Genomic DNA, 22,394 nt, shown 5'->3' with positions numbered 1-22,394 from the left:
CTGTATGTTACATACCCATTTTTGTATGTAGTTGACAGTCTGTTTTGTTAAGTAGGAAGTTAGAGACAGGGGGGAAGGTGGTCAAGTACCTTATTTCTACTCTCAAAAATGTACATTCCCAAGTTGTTTTTTTTTCCCACCAACCCTTCCTCTTCTCCCCGTATGACCTTTCCATGCTCAAGTTTTGTAGCATGATTATAAGGCTACCTTCAAGTAAGTCCCCAGAGTAACGCCACTGATGTAACAAATTTCCCACTGTGACCACAAGCAATGTGTTGGTATGGACATTTAGTTTTTGTAAATCACCACGTAATATCCCCCTCCCATCATTAACCTCCAGTTTTCTGCTACATATTCCGGCCAAGAGCAGAAGAGGGGCAGCAAGAATCAAGAGTTATCTCCTCAGCATATCATTGTGCAGTGAAAAAGAAAAAAGAAAAGAAAAAAAACATAGCCAGAGTCTAAAGACATAGGTCAGTGCTAATATTCTTGTCTACCATGCAGGAATTCACCGCATATATACGTATGTACATATATACATACGTAGGTGAATAAATAATAAATGGATGGATGCATAGATGAACAAATGAATAGTAGTGACTATGGTTTCCTGCAAGACTTATGCCCATGTGAATTTCAGCATGTGACACATATCACCAAAAAAACATAAGACACAACCCCAGGTTATCACAAAATGGTATCACTTTGTATCTCCAGTTGTAGTGAATGAGAGGACAGAGTGCATGCAGTGATGTCTGTTGATTAATTCTTGACAAAGGACACAGCCTTGGATTTATGATCTGGGAGTTAAAAACAACAACAACAGTTCATAAAAGCAAGTTTTCAAAGTATGAGCATTAGTATTTGCACATGCTGTATTCTCATGGGACATTTCTATTAGTTTCCCACACTAAGGCTCCAGATCCCTATGGCAGGCAAAGAACAAAACCATCCCACTTTCTAATGCCATCTTTCATCTATTCCAAAGTGACTAGATCACAGAGGATCTTATAGTTAAATCTCCTTGCCTCAGCCTCCCATGTATTGTTAGGGTTACAGGCAGATGCGACCACGCCTAGCTTTTCATTCTCCATGATGGAGCAGAGGGAGCCTTGCATAAATGAAGTCCTGGGTGAATGAGTACTGTCCACATGGGCACACCTTAGCCCCATGAGAATGAAAAAAGTCTTCCTCAGGTGAGATTCAGAGGGATGGAAATATCTTCATCAGAGGTCTGCATGCTCATGATCAATGTGTACAACACTAGCAACAACTCCTTCCCAGTTGTTGTCAACCCGAGGCTGCTTACCTACCAAGCAGACACCTCCTACCAAGCCTAGCTAACTTTTCTCTCCTCTTTTGTGCATAATAAAACACACTGAGGTTCCAGATTTCTTGCAGTAATTGGTTCAACTCTTATCAGAATGCTCACAGCCTACCTGACCACAGCTTTTCCATGTAGAGGTGCCCTGTTCTTTCTTGTTATCATTTCTTCACCGACCCTAGTCAGAGTTCTAGAACCAAGACACGCAAGTTCTGGCAAGTCTCTATTTGGTTATAAGACACTAGTGCCTCATGTTTACTAAATTAAATTGCATCAGACTTTCTTCTAGCTATGGATATGTGGGGGGGGGGCAGTACAGTAAATATGCTCCCAAAAGCCCAACTTACTGAATCTGCACTCCTTTTATAGTACAAAACACTGTTTGAGCAAGTTACACCATCTACATCCTACATAAAACACAGGCTTGCAAACTTCCTCTTTTAAGGGCCAAACAGACCACATTTTAGACAGCACAGACCACGAGGCCTTCCCCGCAATGCTCCTCACTGCTTTTGGAGCACAAAACAAATGGGGATGGCTGTTCATTGAGAAACAACAAACAGTCAGGCGCTGCGGCACGTCTTTAATCACAGCACTCTGGGAGGTAGAGGCAGGTGGATCTCAGTGAGTTTGAGGCCAGCCTGGTCTACAAAACAAATCCAGGACTGCCAAAGCTATAGAGAAACCCTGTCTTGAAAAACAAACAAACAAACAAACAAAAAACTAAACTAAAAAAAAAACAAACAACAAACAAAACAGATAGCCATATTTGGTCCACTGTGTGTAGAGCCTGCATTAAGATAGTATGTACACACAGGCTGTGCATGCAGTGGGAAGAGGAGGAAAACAGGACAAGCTGGAGCTTTAGGTGTTTCAGGTATTCTAAGTTCTCTCCAGCATTCATCATCTCAGACCCCATGAAACAGACAGAGTACTAATCAGGATGTAAGTGCTTCCTTTAGAAAAAAAAAAAAAAAAAAAAAAAAAGACCTCTCCCTGCTTGGGATGTTTAAATATACTAACAATCTTTAAAAGCAGTTCATCAGTGGGTACTAAGTAACAATTGAGTAGGAATGGGAAATTCGGCCATGCAATTATACAGCATATGCTGACTATGGCTAAGGATTGGGTATTGTATACTTCAAAATGATGCAAGAAAAAAGTTTCATGTTTTCTCCACAAACACATGATGTACATTTAAGAGGATACGTGGGCTTTACCTAATTAAACATTAGACAATGTCTACATGTAGATAAACATCACATGTAACTCTGTGAATTTTATGTTTTTATAAATCAGTAAAAAAAAGTTAATTCCAGTTAAAAACTTTAACTAGACTAACTGATGCACCTACAGTATAGTTCCTGAACTTAAGGCTCGGGAACACCACTTAAAAAAAAAAAAAGGCTGCAGAAAGATTTTAAGAGCCAAAAAAAAAAAAAAAAAAAAAAAAAAAAAAAACAAGAAATCTGTTGTGACATTCATTGTGCCTCCTAAAAATGCTAGGGAAGCTACACCCACGACACTTCAATGATTATGGCTGCCAAAAGAACACCTGAATGAGGATGACACTGACAGACATGATAACATGGAAGTGAGAGATTTCATGGGGGCCCAACCCTAAAAAAGGTACTACAGGCAACTAAGAAATGTTGAAAGCTGGACAAACAGTCTTGCATAGGGAAGAATACACCAATTGGCTATACAATACCAAATGATCAGCCCTAAAAACATTTATGTGTGTGTGTTTATATCCACATATGTTATATTGTACAGACTGAACAGGTTGTATTTATGTATTTATGTTAATGTGTAAGAATATGTACATCTGTGTATATGTACATATGTATCTAACAACAAAGAAAAAAGACCATGAACTTGAGAAAAAGCAAAGGGGGTACATGAGAGAAGGTGGAGAAAAGGGGAGGGGCATAAGTAGTTATATCAGGATTTAATAAAAAATATTTACATTAAAATGTACTGGCTCAGTTAAAAGTACTTGCTGTCCTTGCAGGGGAACGGAGCACAGTTCCAAGCACCCAGTTCAGGAGGCTCATAACCATCTGTAACTAATAGATCCAGGAGATCTGAAATTTCTGGCCTCTGCAGGTAGCTGCACTCTCATGCATATACCCACGGAAACACATGCATGTAAAAATTAAGCATTTTAATAAAAGTAGCATATATTATTTAACAAAAATAAAACATACATTTTACTGAAATGAGTTACTGAGAAATCAATATAATAGAAAATTGGTCACAAGGTAAAGTCTTTTGGGGGATTATGAACATGGGACAAAAAAACAGAATTCTGCTTATGATGGTCCACAATCAAAATAAACTTGTTTCAGTAAAAAACCAAAAGGTTTGTAGAGTTTGTATGTGGTAAGATGAGGAATACTTACAGCTGGGACACAGAGTTAACAAAATGTAACTAATAAGAAAAATAAAATAAAAAAAAAAAGATGAGGAATACTCTGCAGTAAACCCAGAAGAATTCAGAGACCAGAGTGCAGGTGCTGAACTTGGTTATTAATTAATTGATTTTTATACTAAGTAATGAGACTGGATTAACAATTAGTTGCCTTTTGTCACTTTTTAGCACAAGACCAAGTAATGGTCTTTGTGTATCTACCTACTTTATACACATACCAAAAACACACTTATACCCTAAAGAATGGGAAAAAAACTACAAAGCAACAGTCTGCTTCTATCTAGTGTCTGCAGTTCACACTATAGGCAAAGATGCTTATCAAAGGTGCGCTGCTGGATGGGCTTTTCCCTAGAGATGTGCCTAAAGGGCGGGGTTGGGGGAGAGATGGTCTATGTCTCCACCTGCTGGTGCAATCACATACTACAACCAGGGCCAACAAAATTAGGATAATCTTGTCTTCTGCAATTAATATACTCTCAAAAGATGACAGATCAGTTATATAGAAACTTATTGCATAAACAAATATAATTCAAAGATATTGTTGTTCTCCTGACATATGTAAATTTAAAAACCATGCACTCAAATATACAAATCTTGATGCTTATGGACAGTCACGGGAGGGGAGTATGGGGACTGAGTGGTCTACCTGTGTGAAGTACTTCCCATCTTGTTTCAGAACCTTCATTGACAGGTCAAGAATGAGTCTGAGAAACTCCCATGTGGAATCTGGATGTGGAAAATGTTAAGTTTCATAAATATGGTTTGCATATATCAAATATTTATTCATAGTCATACGAAAGAAGAGACCCCAGTGTGTTGGTACATACCCATTATCCTGGCACTTTGGAGGGGGAGGCAAAAGGATCAGGAGCTGAATATTATCTTTGGCTACATAGTGAGGTTGACTCATGTAGGCACCTTGTACTACATGAGACTCTAACCGAAAAAAATAGAAATAAAATACAAAAATATCTAAAGAAGCGTGAGTTTGAAAGTTTGTTCACGAACAATAATGTACAATCATATAGCTGGTTTGTGTACACACCAACACAAACACCAAGGTCAAAATTAAGTGCACATCTATTTAGAACAGTTATCACAATACCAAAACAGACTCAACATAAGGCTCTGGGAGGGTATCTCAGTGGTGGAGAGCCTGTTTATATGCAGGAGATCTTGGGCTCCATCCTCAGCACCAATCTCAGAGAAAGAATAAAGATTGAACACAAAGGCAGAACTCCAAGTCTAAAAGAAAGTTGCTTGAAGGACGAAATTAGCAACATTCCCTGAAAAGCTGAGATACTTCCTCGCTGTGGAGAGACAGAATGTTACAGCCTTCTTAATAGCCATTCATGGCCCTGTGTCAAATCTAACATCCTTGAGAAGAGTCCATGAGATCCTTTTTCATATATATTAACAGAACACACTAGCTTCACCGAAGGCTAAATCTAAGAATGTCTTCAGACAGTTCCAAAATTCTACAGCAGAGCTTTCCCTGCTTTGCTGTAACCCACTTACTGTTGCCATGTATTTGAAGAATCATGTTTTGTGACTTTCTTTTGTTCTGCAACTATAAAAACATGAGACCATTACCACACTGGAACATGGTACTTACACGGACCTGAATCCATGTTCCCCAATCATTTCAGTTCCAGGAAAAACTACTAAACCTTTTGAAGTGTAAGTTGTACTTTCATATTAGGAGCAGGAAAGAAATTAAAGCTATCTTTCCACCATCAATGCTAGTTCAACTACTTTTAACAAACAAGAGAAAAGGAGTTGAGAAGATGGCTTGGTGGGGAATGCCCTTGTGCTGCTTTGAATAGGAATGGCCACCACAGACTCATATGTTTCAGTGCTTGACACACGGAAAGTGGTACTTTTAGGAGGTGTGGCCTTGGAGTAAGTATAGCCTTGTTAGAGGAAGTGTGTCGGTACGGAGGAGGCTTTGAAGTCTCTTATGCTTAAGCTATGCCCAGTGTGACAGTTTCCTTCTGCTACCTGCAGATCAAAAAGTAGAAATGAGCCAGGTACAGTGGTGTATACATGTAATCCCAGCACTCTGGGAAGCAGAAGCAGGTGGATCTGTGAGTTCAAGGCCAGCCTGATCTACAAAATGAGTCCAGGACAACCAAGGCTACACAGAGAAACCCTATCTAGAAAATAAAAAAAAAAAAGTAGAACTCTCAGCTCTTCCAGCACCATGTCTGCCACCGTGTTTCCCTCCTTGACGATAACGAACTAAAACTCTGAAACTATAAACCAGACCCAATTAAATGTTTTCTTTATAAGAGTTGCTGTGGTCATCGTGTCTCTTCACAGCAATAAAACCAAAACTAAAACAGTACTTGCCATGCAAACATGAGAATCTGATTTTGATCACCAGCATCTACGTATATGCTGGGCATGGTGGCATGTGCCTCTGCAATCCTAGTGATGGGGAGATAGAGGCAGCACTGCCTACTTGATAAAAGTTCTAGGCTCGGTAAGAAATCCTTTCTCAAAAAAAATAAGGTGGAATATAATTTAAGAGGACATTCAGTGTTGACCATTTGGCCTCTACACACACAAATGTGTATATACGTACACACACGCATGCACGTAGACACTCACACATGTTCATGTACATACACATAAAGAATTAAAAACACAAAACAAAATCTACCTTCTTCTGGAGATGTAGAGATCGGGACAGCTGTCAAATCGTTAATCACATAATCAAACTCTCTCCCTTCTTTGGCGTACCTCTTCAGTACTGGAATACAATCCTCTATGAGAACCTTTTAGAGAGAACAGGATCAGATGCATGAGTCAACACAAATGGGTGTCACGTATAAAGAGGAAACGCAAGCTAGGTGTTAAATCCACAGAACCAGCCCCATGAACAAAGAAAGAGTTCTTTACCCTGTCTATTAAAAGCAAAAACTAGGTGTTGAACATATGTTTAAATCCTTTCTCACCTGAGCAATCCCTCTACAGGTGCCATTGCTCTCCTTGTATGACAAATGGAGACACAGTCTTACATAGGAAGGTTTACACAGGTTGCCCACAGACCCTTGATAAGAAAGGATGACAACTGGGTGTGGTAGCTCACCCTTTATTAATTCCAGCTCTTGGAAGGCTAAAGCAGAGAGAGCACCACCCCACAGGTTTAAGGGCAGCCTGGGTTTCATGTTGAGTACCCGCTAAGAAGTATACAGGAAGACTACATTATGAATTTGCTATCTTGGAAGAATTTCATTGTCCTACTGTTTTCTAAAACTTAATTCGCTGCACAAGTTGCAGCGGAAAAAAAGCAGAGGACATGTGAACACCCAGTGGCATAGAGTTGGAGGCCAGTCTGGGCTTCATGAGATTTTGTCACAGAAAAAGAAAAAAGGTCAACTGTCTATAAGCCACATGTGCATCCAAGATACAGAACTTGCCTCACATGTGCGTAAAGGTCAGGCTTTGATACCAACACCATGGAAGAGTTTATTTGACATTCTCACAGTCAACCGTTTTCTTTATTAAAATTTAAACCATGCACCTCATTCTGATCAGAAGACAGCAAATTACTCCATCTCTTTTCAAGTGGTCTACTCTGATCTTGAACAATCCTCTAGAAGCACAGGCATATTAAACCTCATTTCCCAATTCAAAAGGAAAATTTTTCCTTTATGTCTTAGTTTTTATATCTAAGGCTTAGGTTTACTGAAATTCACCTGTCAGTGGTTTCTAGGGTTAGCTGACTTAGTTCTCAAGCATGTGATTAGCATAAGCATGCCAGCATTGCCTATTAAATCTTTATCCAAGGGAAATAAGATGTATTTTGGATATATGTTAGCAGTGTGTTGGAATACGCACTTAACACAAATTCAAGCTGCCATGACACCTTTGTTATCTTTCTAGAGTCTGTGTCTGATTTCCTATTTGATTACAGGGCCTGTAGTAAATTAACAATCAAAAGCAGAAGTCTCCCTCTACAATGATTATTCTCTGAGGTTCTCTCGGCTATTCTTAGACATTTGGTTTAATAAAAGCAACTTTGAAAACATCAGTTGGTCTCACTCCCTTAGTGCTCTGATGAAAATTAGAAGGATAAATGAGAAGCCATGAAAACTTTTATGCTATTACCATGTACAAGATAGACCATGACTCTCCACCCACTCCACTATATGTCTTTCAGTAAAATCTTCACATGCCTCACATCAGTCTCATAATACCACTTGCTAAGTTTATATCTAACTATTTAGCAGACTGAGTAGGATTTCCTGTCACACACCTCCCAATTTCCTTTCACACTACTCTACATTCAGCACAGAGAAAAAGAATCTTTCCTAAATCACCTAAATCTTTAATCACTGAACCAATTTCTCAGAAGTCCAAGTAATTGTCATAGTAAATTTCTTGGATTTTTCTAACCACTCTTATCACCTGTAATTATTTTATTATTTTTATGACTTTTATCTTCCTATCTTACTATTTCTAGTCGCTTCAAAATTAAGGATAAACTCAGACACACAACATGTATAATTTGGTTCCTACTTCAATGAAAATGACTTTTTGCCACCTAATCTATTCTTTACCTTATCATTTACTATGGAGTTTCTGATACTTTCTTTATGTTTTGGTGGATTTCCTCTATTACAGTGTACGTGTGTGTGCGCATGCGCGCGTCAGCCAGAAATCAAACTGGGGTGTGATAGGGTCTCTCACTCTCCTGAAGCACTCCTATTAAGATGGATTGGCCTATGCACCTACCTGTCTCTGCTTCCCCAATATGCTAAGATTACATTCACATGCCGCTATATACCCAGCACTTTTACATGGGTGCTGGGGATTGAACTCAGGTTTTCATGTTTACACAGCAGACAATTTACAATCTGAGCTATCTCTTAGCTCCTATGGAAATTATTTTTCAGAATGACTGATAAACATTCTTACATTCTTTATCATTTATTAATGCTAGCTCTGTTTCTCCTTTTAATTATTTATGAAATGTAATATAACAGACTTGTTTTGCCACTATTTCATTACAGTGTGTGTGTGTGTGTGTGTATGTGTGTGTATGTGTGTGTTGGTTTTGTTGTTGTTTGTTTTGAGACAAGGTTTCTCTGTGTAGCCCTGGATGTCCTAGAATTCACTATGTAGACCAGGCTGGCCTTAAACTCCCAGACATCCCCCGACCTCTGCCTCCTGAGTGCTGGGATTAAAGGGGTGCACCACCACTACCTGGCCAGTGTGTGTATCCTTAAGGAAAGCAGACAACTTGCCCAAGTAGTAATTAAACTGAAGTCATCAGGCTTGGAAGCAAATATCCCCTAAGCCATCTCAAAAACCTAATAACAGATTTCTGAAAATTCTCCTCTTGAAATTTTTTTAAAACGAAATCCTACTTGAGTATAACAGACTTAAAAAGTAAGTTGCTAAATTTAACTTATTTTACTTGATAGTTCTGTATGTATATACATAAACAAAATACATACATACACATAAATAATCCATTCTTAGTTTTCTTGGCATAGTATGTATAGTTCAGTATCACGTTTACTGTTGTGATAAAATAAATGTAAATGTTAATCTGAGTAACTGTTTAAATATATGTAAAACCCTCTGCCTTTCTGAAAGCAACATTTTAATAGCTCTGCATGCCTTTGGTACAGTGCTCAGGTGGGTCTGTCTTCTCCCAGACAAAGCTCCCTCCCACCCTGCTTGAAAGCTTTAGAACTCAAAGAAAAGAAAAGAACCCAGGCTCCCCCTGGTGGTTGTTCTGATGCACTGAACACTGCCACCCTCAAGATTCTAAATTCCTATACCAGGTAGCTTTAGCACAAGTCATATATTCTCCCGATATATTCCAACTGTACACCAAAATCCCATGAAAAACAGTCTTTTGCCCTTACTGCACACATGTGACCACCTGGCCCACCACCTGTGCCTTGAGGGTCAGATATCATACAAACACCTAGATTGTACTGCTGTTCTAGATTTGTTCTTCTGATCTTTCCTTAATCTTTTCAAAAGCCAGAATAACAGGATTCTGCAGCTCCTGTACCCCACAAGCTTGAATAATCTTCCTTTAAACTCTCCAGGGTTTGTTTATTCAAGGTTATTTATTTGTGCTCTTCCCAATATAATAGAAAAGCATCTAGTAGTTAGGCTGGCAGATTAAGTCCAGCAAGCAGGGGGCCTTGTCAGCCAACATAACTTTGAATTCAGTGTGAAACAGTTCAGCTAATGTTCTATAGAGCTGAATCCCATGCTCCCTTTTAAAGCTATCTTACAGGATAAGCTAACTGTAACCTTTCTTGTCCTTTGGCCCACAAAACAATCACAATTGCATTTTAAAGTGGACAGAATTCTTGCCTCAAATTAATATATATGTAACACAAACTCAAATTTAAATGTACATACATACATTAGGGTAAAAAGAAGTGCTAGATAATTGACATCCCAAAGTATGGAAGTCATCCAAATGTATTATAAATCTGGAGGTACACATTTCAGATTCTGTTCAATGAAGTATTTGCTTGGGCATCTTGCTCTAATAAGTCCTCGTGTCTATGACTATGAACTATGTGCACCATCACACATCAGAGTGACTGTTTAACTTTCAAGCACAATAAAATGCAGGACAAAAACTAATCGCTTGTTTGCAACATTTTAAACAACTACACCTACCAATTAAAAATCTGAGTTGTCTCTGAAAGACCAAGACTTCAAGACATGATTCAGGGCAGCGACAGAAGGTGGTATATGCCACATCATTTAAAAAGTACATGACATCTTTTATACCAGAATTAGTATGGGTTTGAATGATCACTCAGTGGTACTGGGTGTCTAGTATACAGAACTGCCAAGTTTATTCCTCAATAACAACAAATGTAACCTGATAGAATGCATACTAGGGGCTTCTTTCAGTATCTGTATACTGTCTCCCCTAAATATGAACAGATACTACACTCACACAAACAGACTATCTTCTAAATCAATTATGTTAAAGGGTACAGGCCCATCTGATCACTTCTGTAATTCTATTTTCAGTCACCTTAAAATTCTGGGAGTGGTGGTACATGCCTTTAATCCTGGCACTTGAGAGGCAGAAGCAGGTGAATCTCTGTAAGTTTGAGACCAGCCTGGTCTGCAAAGCAGGTTCCAGAAGAGGCAGGGCTGGCTGTTACACAAAGAAACCCTATTTCAAAAAACAAGTACATTACTAAGGAAACATAATTACCTGATAGCAGTCTCCTTTAAGATTGTCTAAGACATCTCCACATGTTCTTCGCATGTATTTCTTACATCCATCAATTACCATTTGGTCAATGTTCAATACTGGTTAAGGAGAATTTGAATGGACCAAAGAATTCTGAAATAATAAGTCCTCTCTAAAAAACAAAGGTTCAGATAAACGAAGGTTTTACTGTAGCTATCTAAGGACCATAAAGTTAAAAAGTGGAAGTTATGATTATTTTTACACTAAGGACATTCAAGTTAAACTACATTTTTTTTTGTCGTCAAGTAGCTTAGTGAAACCATTTGCCAACCACTAAGGAGCAGATGGGGCAACCAACATAGATGGTCTCTAAGTTACAACTATATTACAATCTCTGCTTCTCTACTAGTAGACACATACAAGGTTGCTAGCTATAAATTCAAATGTTCATTCAAGGAAGTCAACGTAACACATCTGCCTTGAGTCTGGGAAGATACTCACTGGAGTCTGAAGATAGCAAAGGAGGACCAGGGAAATCCCAATATATTTCCCATGTGTTCTCTCCCCAACTCCTTGTTCTATCTATTTATCTGTATCCTGTGCTAGCTCGCTCATTTTGCTTCAGATTCAGCAAGCCCCTCTGGGCCCTGGTTAGTTGGCTCTGTTGGTCTTCTCATGAAACTCCTGTCACTTCCAGTTCCTTTTCTCCTTTTGCCTCCTTTTTCAAAGACTCCCTGTGCATCACCCAATATTTGGCTGTGAGTCTCAGCATTTGTTCTGAGTCACTGCTACGTAGAGCCTCTCAGAGGATCACTCTGTCAGGATCCTGTCTGGACGCTTAGCAGAGTATTGTTCATAGTGTCAGGGGTTGGTACTCTATAATAGGGTGGGTCTTTGTATGGGCCAGGTATTGGTTGGCACTTCCCTCAATCTCTGCTCTGTATGCTCTGTCTTTATCCCCACACATCTTGTAAGCAGGGTAAATTTGGTTTTGAAATTTTTATCGGTGGGTCATTTTTTAAAGTTTATATGTATGAGTGTATACATGCTGTTATGAACTTGCACCATATGTATGCCTGCTGCCTAAGAGAAGGCCAAAAGAAGACATCAGATACTAGAATTACAGACAGTTGTTAGTCACCAAGTGAGTGCTTGGAACCAAACTCAGGTCCTCTATAAAGGCAGCAAGTGCTCTTATCCACTGAGCTATCTCTTGAGTCTCTGATGTTGTTTTCTTATAAAGGATATTTCTACCATCGTGACCATCTTTGGTTTCAGTTTGACAATTTCACATAATATGCCTCCATCTCCGCCTCCCAGAATCAGTACATCTTTGCCACTGTAATCTTCTTTACCACTGCCCATGATGGCCCGGGTATACGCCAAGTCACTCTCTGCCAAATCTAAGGAGATGAAGAAAAAAGAGATACCCAAATGATGACTCTACCCAAATATACAAACAACCTGACCTGCTAGAATTGAGCTTGCAATAGAAATTTTCCAACTTTTAAAAACTGTTCATTATGTGCAAAGTTGTTTTTTTTTTTTTTTGGATTAAGTAGTTTTCACAAACTTAATGCATCTGACACATAGGACAAAAATAACTAAGTTACTTAAATGAAATACAATTTTGAGAATGTGCTGATATGTTGACTAATTTTTTTTAAAAAGGACCCCTTTAAAGATGACAAGACACGCCATCTGGGAGCCACTTTCCAACAAAATACATTGGGATTACATGAAGTAAGACTGGCTACTCATTGGTATTGCCACTGGCCTGTGCTTAGCACTGTGGTCTCACTGCACTAGTGTCTCTATTTAGGTTGGAATTTGTCCATAGTCAACTGCTGTTTTTAAACAGGCAACTGCATTTTCTATTGAAAAAACAAATCAGCCACTCATCAAATAATCTATTTCAAGATAAAGTTCCCACAAAACTCCAAACAACCCGTGGTTTCACACAACTAAGTGAATCTTAAAAGGTAGCAGTGTCAGAGTTTAGCTCAGGCAACTCTAAGATAACAGCATTTGTCAGGAAAGCAATGGCCGCCAACACACCACTACCTTGTTAGGCAATCAGGGTAGGAGTGGAATACTTACTAACGTCCCCACTGAGGATGAGAATATTCCCAAACTGCTTTGAGTGCAGAATTTTAATGTTCTGGTAAGGTGAATCTTCATCATACACCACTTCATCTATGTCGTACTCAACCAGGCGCCCATCAGCAGTAGGCCAGTATCTGTCAATGGCCCCTCCTCGGACTATGGGTGGTAATCTGGAGGAGAGATAAGAATGAGCCTTTGGAGAATACTGCCTTACAAAAGGACCTCAGATGGAGAGTATACAGAAAGACATGATGGGCAAGAGAGATGGCATAGTGCTTAAGAGAGTGTATGGCTCCTGCAGAGGACTTAAGTTTGGTTTTTGACTAGTGGATCACAAACTGCTTTTAAATCTAGCTCCAGGGAGATATCTAGATCTCCTCCGCCAGTACCTAGACTCACATGTACATACCCACAATTAAAAAGAAGAAAGCGGTCATGTGTTTGTTGGATACAGACTCTCTAAAAGCACAAAACAAATCCAAAGCACACACATTTACCTCTTCACAAGTACAGACTCTACCAAGTTGCAACACCTGCAAAAAATCATTTCTCTTAAAAGGGATAAGAGGAAAGAAGGTCTTTCTGGCATGCTTTAAAATTATTTTTCCTAATGAAAACTTGAAGGAAAAAAATGGTCATGGTAGATATCACACTTTTTAGTACATATCATCAAAGATCTACAAAACCACATGGTCATTACTGCAGTTGCAGGTTCCATTATCTTGTCAGAATTCATCTTCAAGTCCCCTGAATAATCCAAATTATATCCCCTATAGCTGTTATCTTTTGAATAAAGTTTCAAACAGTACATTTTCTTTTCCCTGACCTTTTTTAACACTCATTTCACTTGTTACTTGTCTTTCCCAAATTTGTCTCTACGAAGTCCAGATCAGACATCTGGCAGTCATACTTCATGTGGATTTAGTTGAGTTCCTCCTGATTTGAGTCAGGTTGGCAAAGAGCATCCAAATGTCTCAGTGGGAATACAAGGAATCTTGTACCTCTGATGATGTGAAGAGGATGTTATTGAACCACAGAAGTATCTGCTGGAGCTCTCACCACAATGTCCCTTTCACTTTCTGACTAAGGAGGCTGTTCTGTGGACCTCAGAAACTAAGTACTACATCAATAATTATTTACCAACGGCAATGGGATTTAAAAACTTCTTGTCTAAAGCAAGAAATACCAAAATAACAAGCGTTCTCACTCTATCCTTTTGTAAATAATCAAGTATTTCTGATAGGCTGAATATACCAGAAGCTACCAGCAGAGGACACTGAATGACAAGGGAAGAAAAAAATAAATAAAACACCAAAAAGAGGTTTGGAAAAATCTAACCCTAAGAAAATGAGAACACACCGCACACTCAATAATGAAAGTAGTACTACATATAGCTGCGCATATGGTCCAACAATGCTGGAACACACTGCTTCTGCCTCACTCCTCGGTCTCCTCTCACCTGCTTCCAATAGTACAGCCACAATCTGCTGACAAGTAAACAAATCTCTTATAAACATACACACACAATTATAATTAAATAACTTAAAAAAAAGAGTTCCCACAAATGCTGAATACAAAGTAAAGGATTTCAGGAGAGGACGCCCGTCCTAGGTGACAGCCAGCCAGTTCTAAATAGGTATAAACAATGTCTGCTCTCAATTGTTCAACTGCCTGGGTTAACCTGAAGAGCTCTTTTCTCTAGATTTTTTAAAGCCTGGAAAAGAAATAAAGATCAGGATATGGAAACCATCAGCTTGATAAAAGTTCAAGGCAACATGAAATGTGACTCCCTGCAGTGTGCTTCCAGGAGACCCTATGCAGTCCTGCAAAACCAATCTTCCCTACTCAAAATCAAAGCTGGATTTGCGAGTTGTGTCCATGTGTTATTGGCCTAAAGTACACTGTATATACTGTGAGATATTTTTCCCCCAAATTGAAACTTTAGGTAAGGTTTATTTCCTTGTCCCTTCTCACTTGAAAACAAGATGAGTTTTTATATAAATCCCACGGCTTCTTAGTCAAACTTCGAATTTAAGACAACTAGAAGAAGTTGGCTTTGCACAATTTGGTTTTCTCCTTCTACCAAATGGGTCATGGGTATTCAACTCAAACTTGACAGCAAGTGTTTTAACTTACTGAGCAAGTTCCTCAGTCCCAGAAATACTTTATTTACTGGCACCAAGAAACAAAGTTGATAAAAAAAAAAAAAAAAAAGGACCACATTTTGGTGTGGGCCAATTCATTTTCCCAGAGTAGGAACTTGTTTAATTCAGATGAATACAGATTAAAAAAAATTCAAGCAGCAAAAAGAAGCAGCATCCAGAAAGCAGTGTGGGCAGAGACGTAGCCAAGGACTACTAAAATGAACTCGGGTGAGATTTACAAAAAAATCTGTGTCCTCAGCCATCAAACACAGGCAAGTTTCACATATGGATGGTTCTTTCTAGGACTCTCAGGCGTCCCATTGCTCTTCCCTACCTAACCAGCTACAGGAGGCTAATAATTACTTATTTATCCCACATATGCCCTGGAGCTTTCCTGTGGGCTGATCAAACTCAGCAAAGTGAGTCATTAAGTGTTTAAACATCCTACCTTTGCCAATAAGTATTTCCCTTTTCTGAAATCTGCTGTGAGACAGAGAAAACAGTACTCTATTCTGATCGGCACATCACTGATCTGGGTAAATTCCCTCCATGTCTGTCTGTGCCTGGCTTTCTGTTTTACCTAGCTTCAGCTTGTTGGAATTACCTAGTATCAACTTTCTGCCTCATTATACGCAGTCCCTCCATCATTTGTTTTATATATTTTGTCCTGTTTGGGATGAAGATGAGAAGATCGTTTAGTTCACTGCATACACAGTAGCAAGCTAAAAATTTACTTGGATTTTCACCATATCTTCTGTAGACACTAAGACCAACACTGTCACTCCAATTATTTTTACCAATTAAACAAATATTAAAAGGACATTCATGAATAGGTAGACTTACCGCTTAACTCGCCCAGTATTGTCTTGACTCAGTTCTTTCATCTTTTCTTCTATTTTGTTCAAAAGCTACAATTAAAAGAAATCAGCAGGTTTAGAGTATAAACTGCACAGTACAACTAAATTACAGAGCAGAGGCATAAGGGTATACTGACCAGAGTGTGATACTGGCTCATACATATGCCCCCTTCATCCCTAGTGGGACTTCCTGCCCTGGTCCAATTCCACCCTCCAACACTAACTCTCCCTCATAGTGCTGCCCAAACCACGGCTTGCATGTTTCCAAGAGAATAACTGAGAGAAAGCTATAGGATACTGCACATACAAAACTTTACAGAAAGTTTCTACATTCCATCTAATAAGAAGTGAAACCATTCCTTTCATTCAAGAAGTTAAAAGGAAAGCTGACAGTTAGGTTTATAAAACAGCTGACGATTAATTCTTCTGTCAAATTACTTACATGCAAGAGAGGCAAGTTTCAATTTTAGCTAACTTGAAAGTCAACATTCATTAAGCTAAGTAGATTTTAAGAACCTTAAATCTGGGGAAAGGAAATGTACATTTTGAAAGGGGAAGGAAAAAGTGAAAAACCAACACTGTCAGTTTCCTGTTTGCCTTGCACATCACTGTCGTAACTCTGAAGGTCCAGCAACACCAATCCATGTGGGTAAATTCTCAAATTGGCAAAGCTACAAAAGAAAGTGTAGTTTAACTGTTAGAAATTGTTATCAGGGAACTTAAAAAAGAAATGAAACAGCCCCAATCAAGAAAAAAAAAAAAAAAACACAGTTCTTCTTTTCTTTCAGTGACTGAGTTAATTCTCTGTCTTTCTTTTCAGTTCCAATTTGGAGTTGGGAGGTTGAACATGGCCACTTGTGGAAGATTTACACAACAGGGCCAAGCACTGAGGTTTTTAATACTACTTCTTGGGCCCTGAAATTAACCTAAGTCTACAGACGGTTCATATTAGCTAGGGCTAGAAATTGATTCCTTTTGTGCATGGATATATATGCACGTGAGTGGCGGGTGTGTATAGGTCAGGAGCCCCGGGCCACCTACTAAACACTGAAATTGCAAGAACATGTCACCCTGCTTTGGCACACGGGTTCTGGGGGGAACACAGATTTTCATAAGGCGAACACTTTAGCATATGAGCTATCTCCTTCGGGCATATGATTTTTTGTTCTGGTTTTGGTTTTTCCTGAGCATGAGGCCTATCATCAAGTGTGGTTGATATACCCAGTGTCACTCCATCAAAAAAAAGAAAAAAAAAAAAGACTAATTTTCCTTCTCCCAGCAGGAATTAACTAGGGGTGAGACTTTGTAACCACATACCATTCTCCAGTGCTGGAAATTTGTGTGGCTTGAACTTCTTTCGGCACTTAATTTTCACAAAGGATTCCCAGATAGTTCTGTCAAGTTTAGTTAACCAGGAGGAGGGGAGGATGGGGAAGTGCAAACTAGGTTCTCTCAACTAACCTTCATACTGACTGGAAGGCTAAGAATGGTGTACATTTTCAAAGAGCTGTTTAAGTAAGAAACCGAAGAGTGTGTGACAGCAACCTTATGTGTACATTTAATCTCGCTTTTTTTTCATTTGGCTTCAGGAACTCACTCTTACTCCTGAAACACAGTTCTCCCACCTTTCCACACATGCATTCATTTTTATTCATTTTGCTTTCAGAGCAATTTCCAAACAATTCTTCTCACTTAAAAGGTCCTTTCTCTACAAAGAATAATTATAAGTGCTCTGTATACAACTGGAATTGTATATAGAGTTGGGGCTGGAAAGATATCACAGCACTAAAGAACACTATTTGTTTGGGATCTGGGTTTAATTCCCAGCTCCCAAAGGGCAGCTTACAACCATCTGGCCTCCACAGGCACTACATGCAAATGGTGCAAAGACACATATAAAAGTAAATAACCCTTTTAAATTAAAAAAAAAAAAAACTGGGGCAGGTAATGCTTGGCTGCAGAGGCTCTTAAGAGATGGCTAAAGTGAGGAAATTTTCACCTCTGGGTGAAGGAGTTCATTACACAGCAGTGTTTGATGACAAAGAATGGACCATAGCAACAACAAAATGAAGTGAGAGGAACAGAGAAAGACTGAGTATAGGTCTACAGAAGACGGTGGGCTGGAGGACAGCTGAGGGTTCGCTGTTTCTGGGATCCTGTTAGGTAAGTGAAACAGAGCATGGGAGACAGGTGAAGAAGGCTGGTGATTCTGTTGAATTTAGGCCACCCTTAAGGAAGAAGTTATCATATATATATATGAGGCAACTGCTAAACAATCTCCTGAAGGTTGGTCACAAAGGCAGAATGTAAGTCTGAGCTTGTCCTATCTTTGAGAGACAATCCCCATGCCCCTATACCTAGTTAGTCCTCTCTTCTGTTTTCTTGTGACAGGAATTCCATTAACCCATTTCTCACCTCCCTTAGAATCTCTTCTCCCTTTTTCTTAATCCCTTCTAGTGTCATGACTGACAAACATAAATGCACACACGTGTTGAGAGAAAACATCTTTCTGAGCCTGACTTGTTTCCATCCTGTGTTTTACTATGGTCTTTTCTTTTGTATAAGATAATCTCTCAGCTGGGCACGGTAGCGCATGCCTGTAATCCCAGCACTCTGGGAGGCAGAGGCAGGAAGAGCTTTGTGAGGTCAAAGCCAGCCTCGGTCTACAAAGTGAGTCCAGGACAGCCAAGGCTACACATATACCTATATATAGATTTATATATAATCAATACAGATAAATAGATAGATTTATCTATTTATATAAATCTCTCCTAACAATGCTCTAGTCAGCAGCAATGTAGCCAAGGGCTTGTTGGAAATGGAAAAAGGGAGGAGGGACTCTGACCCAGATCCAACCTAGCAGCAACTCGTGTGTGTGTGTGTGTGTGTGTGTGTGTGTGTGTGTGTGTGTGTGAGATTCCTGGAGAGACAGGGCCTCCAGAAATCAATTTTAACAAACTCCAAATCATTGGCTGCCAATTTTACATTGCTTCTATTGGTCCTAGACACACAGAATAATCAATGGAGCTTTAAAGAACTACAGATGTCAAGAGAGGCATGGTGACACATTCCTTTAATGCCAGCACTCAGAAGGCAGAGGCAGATGAATCTCTGCCAGACTGGTCTGAGTTCCAGAACAGCCAAGGCTGTTACACAGAGAAACCCTATCTAGAAAAACCAAAAGAAAAAAAAAAAGAGGAGGAAAAGAAAGGAAAGGAAGGGGAAAGGGGAAAAAGGAAAAGGGGAAAGGGGAAAAGAGGAAAAAGAGGTAAAAGGGAAAAGGGGGAAAGAGAAAAAGGGGAAAAGGGGAAATGGGGAAATGGGGAAAGGAAAAAGGAAAAGGACAAGACAAGACAGATGTCCAGGTCCAGCTGGCTTCCACTCTGGGGAAAATGCCTGGGTAATAGAATTTTGAGAAAGCATTCAATTCTATGAATTTTAGCCCCTTCTAAAAGCTGTCAAAGGACCAAAAAACAAACAAACAAAACAAAACAAAACAAAACAAAACAAAACAAAAAACACTGGGCATGCAGAAGATTCTGGGGTTCAGTCCCTAACACCACATCAATGAGGCATGTGCCACCATGCTATCATTTCAGCACTCATGAGTTCAAGGTCATCCTGGGCCTACTGAGTAAGCTAACATGGGCTACATGACTCCTTGTCAAAAAAATTATAATAATAATCTAGCGGAGGTGGTGGCTCACACCTTTTATCCCATCACCGGGGGTGGGGGGCAGAAACAGGTGGATTTCTGTGAGTTAGAGGCCAGCTAATTCCAGAACAGCCAAAGTTACACAAAGAAATTCTGTCTTGGAAAAAAAAAAAAAAACTTGGATATCATCCCTAGACCCAATTTTATTCCCATCTAAAGTCCAACAGATCAACTTACCTGCCATTTTTGTTCGTGTAAGTTGCTAAATAGCCATGGTCCTGCCAGGTGTACACTGACTCAGCCATTCCCTGCTCCTGAAAAATGGACTGAAGGCCTTTCAGAATGGCCTCTCCATCAGCTGGAACACAGGAAATAAGGGAAGGTGATTAGGAAAAAAAAATGCAGAAGAAAAGTTAAGGGGTGAGGTGTAGAGTTCAATAGTAGAACACTTGCTTCTAACATGGCTTGTGCCTGGTTCCCATACTCAGTACCAAAAAAAAAAAAAAGAAAAAGAAAAAGAAAAACATTAAAATTAAACGAAAAACTAATGTGACATGATTTTAATCTTATAACAAAGTCTAAATATTCTCCACCCCATATAAAAAGGCTAAAAAAGAACACCTGGCTACCCAATTAAGAATGTAAAAACTGACCACAATTAGGCACGGCAAAGACATAGGAAAATAACCTTTCAACAAAACTAGAAATTTCAAAAGAATGAGATTCCAATTTAGACTAAATAAATTAATGGAAACACATAGTCTTAGCAAGGGGATGCATACCAATTATTGATGAATCTCATTAATAACTTGTGTTTTTGTTTTATAAAATTTTACAAAAACATTCCAGATGTTTACAAAAGGAAGTTGTTATTGATATAAATGAAAATTAGAAATTAAAAATTAATACCCAGTAACATATTTGAAAACAATCCTGACTGAACAAAAACTGAACAATCCTAACAGAAAAAACTACTGGGTTGTATTTCCTCCTCTCCATCCTGTCCTACCTCACAACTTGTCCCTCAAAGTAGAGCTTGGTGTCATGAACTGGTTGATCATACATGATGGCTCTGGAGGCTAAGACAGGATGATGTGCCGGGAGATGATTCTAGCCTGGCTACACTATGAGTTCCAGGCCAGCCTTGGCTACAGAGTGAAGCCCAGTCTAAACAAAAGAACTTAACCACTGATACTCTAACCAAGTACCATGCATGGAAATAACCTAGAACCCCTGTGCAGATGTAGCCCATGGCAGCTCAGTCTCAGTCTCCAAGTGGGTTTTCTAATAAGGGGAACAGGGACTGTCTCTGACATGAACTCGGGTGCTGGCTCTTTGATCACCTCTCCCTGAGTGGGAGCAGCCTTACCAGGCCACAGAGGAAGACAATGCAACCAGTCCTGGTGACACCTATAGACTAGGGTCAGATGGAAGGGGAGGAGGACCTCCCCTATCAGTGGACTGGGGGAGGGGCATGGGAGAAGATGAGAGAGGGAGGGTGGGATTGGGATGGGATGAGGAATGGGGCTACAGCTGGGATACAAAGTGAATAAACTGTAATTAATAAAAAATGATTAATTTAAAAAAAAGAATTTAGCCTCTAACAGACCTATTTTGAAAAGTAAGAATCTTCAAGAACATGAAGTACTTTAAAGAGCAAAATTCAGTTTATTCTTCTCCAATTATATCTGCAAAGGAGCCATTCCCTGATAAGGGCAAATGAAGAACAAATTGTGCAGACAAGCTTCTCATAAAGGATAAAAAACAAAAGCAGACCTTCCCTTGGAAAAGTCCTTGCAGATATAATTGAATTACGTATCATCAGATAAGCGCATCTAAACTAAGTGTGCCTTATATCCAGTAACAAAGGTCCTTTGAAGAGACAAACGATACAAGGAGAAAGAAGGGCTGAATGACCTGATAGCCAAACTGAGTCACCTCCTAGACAAATGTGAGTCAACGCCTCACATCAGAGAAAAAGAAAGGGCATAGAATCCATGCCATACACCCATCCCAACAAAGCAGCTGGGAATACAAGTAGTAGCCCAAAGAATCAGTGAATCCCACTGCCAGGCCACAGAGGAAGAGGATCCAGGCAGTCCTGAGGAGACTTGATAAGTTAGGGTCAGACGGCACGGGAGGAGAACTCCCGCTTCTCAGTGGACTAGGGGAAGGGAATATTGAGGATGAGGGAGGGAGGGTAGGACTGGGAGATGAAGGACGGGGTTGCAATCAGGATATAAAAAGAAGTTATAAAAACAAAAAAAAATCATTGAATCCTCTTCCTAGCAAAACTATGCCTTTGGCAAACCCATTTGGCAGAAAATAATGCAGCTTGCTTTGCTCTTCTGAAATTGGTTTTGGGAAATTAAAACAGAAGCCTGAATTTTATTTCCAGAACTATAGCATCTAAGACAACCCACCTCCCTAGAAAGTATTTCTGGGGGCTAGAGAGATGGTGGTTAAAAGCACTGGCTGTTCTTCTAGTGGACTTGAGTTTGATTCCCAGAACCCACACCGTGGCTCACAACTATCTGTAACTCAAGTTCCAGGTGGGACCCAACACCCTCTTCTGGCCTCTGTGGGCATTGCATGCACCATGGTACACACATATGCAGGCAAAACACCCACACAAATGTAAATAAATAAACAAACAAACAAACAAACAAACAGGGAAAA

The 22,394-nt window shown here is 39.5% G+C and overlaps 1 protein-coding gene across 1 annotated transcript in view; it reads right to left on the bottom strand.

Moving 5' to 3' along the window:
* Sms (spermine synthase) overlaps positions 1-22,394 on the bottom strand; it is a 50,950-nt gene that overhangs the window by 5,146 nt on the left and 23,410 nt on the right. The window contains exons 2-9 of the mRNA XM_021626778.2: positions 19,953-20,073; positions 16,638-16,731; positions 16,047-16,111; positions 13,054-13,229; positions 12,202-12,356; positions 10,975-11,064; positions 6,424-6,538; positions 4,405-4,484 (exon numbers count right to left, since the gene is read on the bottom strand). Coding sequence (XP_021482453.1) covers positions 4,405-4,484; positions 6,424-6,538; positions 10,975-11,064; positions 12,202-12,356; positions 13,054-13,229; positions 16,047-16,111; positions 16,638-16,731; positions 19,953-20,073 — 896 coding nt within the window. The remainder of the gene's footprint in view (positions 1-4,404; positions 4,485-6,423; positions 6,539-10,974; positions 11,065-12,201; positions 12,357-13,053; positions 13,230-16,046; positions 16,112-16,637; positions 16,732-19,952; positions 20,074-22,394) is intronic.

This window comes from Meriones unguiculatus, chromosome X (assembly GCF_030254825.1).
Source record: "Meriones unguiculatus strain TT.TT164.6M chromosome X, Bangor_MerUng_6.1, whole genome shotgun sequence".
Taxonomy (NCBI): Eukaryota; Metazoa; Chordata; class Mammalia; order Rodentia; family Muridae; genus Meriones; species Meriones unguiculatus.
The sequence above is the reverse complement of the archived record's forward strand: the minus strand, read 5'-3'. Positions and strand labels throughout refer to the sequence as shown.